The sequence below is a fragment of the Achroia grisella genome, unplaced genomic scaffold (genome assembly GCF_030625045.1).
Source record: "Achroia grisella isolate CSIRO2021 unplaced genomic scaffold, CSIRO_AGI_Agris_v1 utg3654, whole genome shotgun sequence".
Lineage (NCBI taxonomy): Eukaryota > Metazoa > Arthropoda > Insecta > Lepidoptera > Pyralidae > Achroia > Achroia grisella.
Window position 1 is genome coordinate 762,548 of NW_026712822.1, and position 5,391 is coordinate 767,938.

Below are 5,391 nucleotides of genomic sequence, written 5' to 3' on the forward strand. Positions count from 1 at the left end.
CTCGTTCCATATTATATATTTTTTAAAACAACACGATTGTTATCTTTCTGTACAAAAAAGAGCGATCAGTTTGCAATGCACCCTGGGAATCATGTAAAGACCATTTTAAAAGACTAAAAATTCTTACAGTACCCAGTCTATATATACAGGTTTTGTTGACAGATGTAATCAAAAACAAACATCTGTATGAATCTGAAGAGAACATGAAACAACGTTTAATAACAAGGAGAATGAATATACAGAAGGTAATAATTCCTACACTAAACCTAGTGACCAAGAAATCAAGCGGTGATACTTTATAAGTTACCGAAGGATCTTAAATTATTGAATAATTTGAGTTGATTTACAAAAAAATTGAAGTCACTACTAATAAATTGACGATTTTTGATGTTTTTTTTTTGTTATGAATGATATTCTGTAAAATGACAACATGTAAATTTATTAATTTTATCAACCATCATATTAACATTCAAATACAATATACATTGTTCATGAATACTTACTATGGACTTCACTGCGGACCAGAGACTTCTCTTATATAAGTCACAGGTTCGGACGCACATGGAGTACTGCTCTCATCTTTGGGCGGGAGCACCTGGATACCAGCTCGGTCCTTTTGACTCGGTTCAGAGACGTGCTATGAGAATTGTCGATGATCCCAATCTCTCTGGCGGTCCACTTAGCTTGAGGCGAGACTTCGCCTCGCCTTGTGTGTTCTACCGATTATACAACGGACTGTGTTCTGAGGAATTGTTCGACATGATGCCGACAGCCACCTTTTACCACGGCACCGCTCGTCATCGACAGGGAATGCATCCCCACACACTGGAACCTAAGTGGTCCCGAACAGTGCGGTTTCAGAGGAGTTTCCTCCCGCGTACACTTAGATTGTGGAATGAACTTCCTGCCGAGGTTTTCCCACGAGACTACAGCATGGGGTTTTTCAAGAAGGGTATATTAAGGTTTCTTAAGGGTCGGCAACGCGCAAGTGATACCCCTGATGTTTCAGGCGTTCATAGGCTACGGTAACCATTTACCATCGGATGGGCCGTGTGCTTGATTGCTACCATCAAAAAAAAATGTACTTTAATGGTTAGAGCTAACGTAACACGTGGTAAAGGATTTACAAACATACCTATCAACAAATTCACTATTTATAGGCATGACCAATTCAATATTCTTGTCTTTAGTTGCATACTCACGATATTTCTGACATTTAGCAGAGTTTTTAAAAGTTTGTCATATGATCACTGTACTTGTCTAGCAATAAGTAGTTTTAATAGAATAGAATAGAATAGAAAATCATTTATTCAAATAAACTTACATTGAAGCACTTTTGAATAGTCATAACATTTTTTTTTAATCTACCGCTCATTCTGAATGCTGTCTCATGACAAGAAGAACAAGCAAGAAACTAGTGTGTTGCTCTTTTAAATAATTTACTTTTACTTACAATTTAAGTTTAAGTGTGTGAATACAAACTACCGATTAGCACTAATTCAATGAAATAATAAAATAGAAAAAAACATTCAATGCACAACAACTGGTTAAACAATTAATAAGAGAAAATAAGTCATAGTGATTAGAGCAGACCAGTCCCTACAAGCAGCACCCGTTCACGTGTAGGACGGATGAGCCAGCCACCACTGCGCTCGATCATATTTTAGGGAGCCCAATGACCCGGCCCACCACGCCGCCACAAGTCTGGACATTTTAGTGAGCATGACTACTCAAAACACCAGACCACGTCATAGCTACTCACAAGTGCTACTCTTAAAATATTTTCGCACAGTCAGGTAAGCAAAGCTTGTGTTATGGGTACTTGACAACTTACATAAATACATTAGATATATTTGTAAATACGTACATAATTATACATAGAAAACGCCCTGACATCATTTGTATTCATACTCATGAATACAAATGTTTGTATCGTGCGAGGAATCAAATCCGCGTTCATCGAAAGTAAAGGGGTGTGCTAAACCTCTAGAACTATAAGCTCTTTAATTTATTAAAACAAACGTGCAATAATTTCACCAAGTATATTCAACTCTAATAAAACATAATTTGCGTAATTTAGTACTTTTTATATAATAATTACAGTACGGTTAATGAAATTAATATATACTACCCACCATTATACATTAAAAGAAAAAAAATGGAAGAATTGACAAGAAAGAAGCACTATAACTACTAAAACACAAATTTATTGAAATAAGGTTACGATGATCTCTGCTTAACCATTAGTTTGTATGCATTTGAAATAACCGCCAAACCAGGTTCATTTGCCTTCTTGTAGAATTCAGTTTCTTTCAACTTATTCAGCCATTCAATAGTTTTTGGGAATTCATCACTAATTGGAATCATTGCATCAAGCGTTGATATTGTAGCGACTATCGATATATCTGCCACAGTTATATTATTTCCAGCTACATACTCGGACTTCTGTAGATACCTTTCTAAAATTCCATACGCTTCTTTAACATCTTCAACTTGCTGTGGCGTAGGCTCTGGTGCTTTATATATAAAAACTGTGTATATTATGGAAATAAATCTCGGGAATATTACTGCAGCATCGAAGTACATACGCTGATCAATTGTAGCTCTTATCTTTAAGTCATTAGAATACAGATCCTTTTGTTTTTCACCACCATATTTGGACACTAGGTATGTTATAATAGCGTGACTGTCTGCAAGAATGAAATCTCCGTCTTCAAGCAATGGTACTGTATGCATTGGGTTCTTTGCAACGTATTCAGGTTTTCTAGTATCTCCCTTTAGAGTATTATGACTAACAAAGTCTGCTTCGAGTTTGAGAAGTTCAATCGTCATGAGTACAGCCCTGACAGGTGGACTGCCATCCGTTTTGTGTACTACTAGTGGCATGGTACTGTCGGGAACTGATAGACTACTGACTTTTTCAATAACAGTTTATTCTTTATCACCTTTAACGGTTCTTTATAAACGCGATAACGAAGATAGCATATCATTGAATTTATTAATTTTTTTTAATGATTCTTATTCAAGTGTTGTGATAAGAACGAAGTTCCTTGTTATGTGTGTATAAACCAAACAATTATTATGATATCATTTATTACTTCATCACTTAACACAACAACTAATAAATATAGAATAGAATAGATAATCATTTATTCAAATAAATTTAATTTAAGCATTTTTGAATAGTCATATTTTTTTAATCTACCGCTCATTTGTAAATTTGTTTCATCATAAGAAGAACGAGCAAGAAACTTGTGTGTTGCTCTTTTAAACAATCCTTGTAAGTTCACATTTTACAAGTCGAAACGTGTGAATACAAACTACCAACCAGCACTAATTTATTAGGGTCAAATATAAATACACAATAAGATTAAATCAGTCGTAATGACAAGAGCTGACCAGTCCCTACAAGCTGCACTCGTTCACGAGTATGACGGATAAGCCAGTCATCATGTATATTATATATAAAATTAAGTAATAAAAGAAGAGATAATATATCAACTGACCAATTTCGGATGCCTGACGGAAAAGCTTTCTGGTCCCTTTTCACAAAAACCAAGGTGAAGTCTATGCGAAAACTACAGAGCTATAAAACTGATTCACACAGTTTAAAAATCTTAGAATGGGTGTCTATGTGTGGTTAATAGCTTTAATTAATAGGACAATTGCGTAACCTGCGAATGAGCTGGCGGGACACGCGGATGGATGGGTGACCGTGATCAGACATCACGTATTATTTTACAATTTTATACATTTTTCATAAGCGGCTAAAATGTACTACATCGTGTCTGATTTGATCTGATATGTTTTTTCATGTGTATGAAGACTGAAAATGGGAACTAAATAATTTAATAACCATTTACTGTATGTACCAAATTTATCACAAATTATTTCATTTTATTTAATTGTGTGAAAGATGATATGAATAAAAGAAGAGTATGCTCAGATATGACGGCCGATAGAGAGCAGTGGAAGAGAATGACATACTGCGACGACCACAAATAATAAGATAAAGGCATGGTGAAGGCAATGATGATGAACATAAATTTTATTTAATTTGTTATAATAATAAGTACTTTTTTTAGAGCAACACACAAGTTTCTTGCTCATTCCTATCGTGATGACTCTGCATTCCGAATGAGTGGTATAATAAAAAAAATGTGTTTATTCAACAGTGCTTATGTTAACTTTATTTGAATAAATTTCATTTCATTTATTAAGTAAAATACAAAAATTAAAATTAAAGTGCTTTGTATATTGAAAAAAAAATTGAATTTCGCACATCGAGATTTTGTATGAAGGGGGGAAAACGCAATCACAGTGTATGCCCATAATCTGTGTATGATATATATCAAGATAAAATCGTGGTTGTTATCTGAATAAAGTCGTTTCCATTCAAATGTTCGCTGAAAACTGTGCAGAGGGCCATTTATACTGGACCTTTATTGTGGTGCAAAATACAGGAGGAAGCGTTGTTACGAATATATTGATGAAGATTTTTAATTAATAATAATAATATCTTGACTGAAAATGTATTATAAAAACTTCTTTCTTATTAAAACTGAAAACTGTACAGTGGGCCATTTATACTGGAACTTTATTGTGGTGCAAAGTACAGGAGAAAGCGTTGATTCGTAACAAAATAACTATTGATGACGATTTTTAATTAATAATGACACAAAATTTACTGTATAAACTTCTTTCTTATAAATACGCAGCATATATTTCAGAGTATCTTAATATATATAACTCAAAGGTGACTGACATAGTGATCTATCAAAGCACAGCCCAAAGCACTGGACGGATCGGACTGAAATTTAGCATTCAGGTAGATGTTATGACGTAGGCACCCGCTAAGAAAGGATTTTGATTAATTCTACCCCCAAGGGGATAACTTATTCTCCAGCGTGCGTAGAAACTTTTTGCCACGCACAACCACATTGTGAAATCACCTTTCAGCAATGATCTTTCCGAGACGATGCAATATGAAGGTTTCACCTTCAAGAAAAGTGTCTGTGCATTTTCTACCGCATATATCACGGGGAGTGTTCTGAGGAATTGTTCGGATTAATACCAGCTGCTGAGTTTCACCACCGTACCACCCGCCAGAAACTGAAATACCATCCTGATCATCTGGATGAATGGCGGTATTCCACGGTACGGTTTTCTAGAAAATAAACCACATTGTGGAATCACCTTCCAGCAATGGTATTTCCGAACCGATACGATATTGAAACCTTCAAGAAAAGTGTTTATTCCTTCTTAAAAAGTCGGCAACGTACTTGCAATTCCCCTAGTATTTCTGGTGCTCATGGGCGGCGGTAATCATTTACCATCTGATGAGACGTAAGATCGTATGTCCACCACCATATTCTACATCTTCAACTAGCG

The 5,391-nt window shown here is 35.2% G+C and overlaps 1 protein-coding gene across 1 annotated transcript; it reads right to left on the reverse strand.

Annotated features, from left to right (window-relative positions):
* Positions 1-2,177: 2,177 nt before the first annotated feature.
* Positions 2,178-2,886, reverse strand: LOC131844034 (glutathione S-transferase 1-like). Its single transcript, XM_059192819.1, has one exon. The coding sequence runs from the start codon at positions 2,884-2,886 to the stop codon at positions 2,221-2,223; it is 666 nt and encodes a 221-aa protein (XP_059048802.1). The 3' UTR covers positions 2,178-2,220.
* Positions 2,887-5,391: the final 2,505 nt, after the last annotated feature.

Coding starts and splice junctions, on each gene's coding strand:
- LOC131844034 (XM_059192819.1), bottom strand. CDS start 2,886: ATGCCACTAGTAGTACACAAAACGGATGGCAGTCCACCTGTCAGGGCT.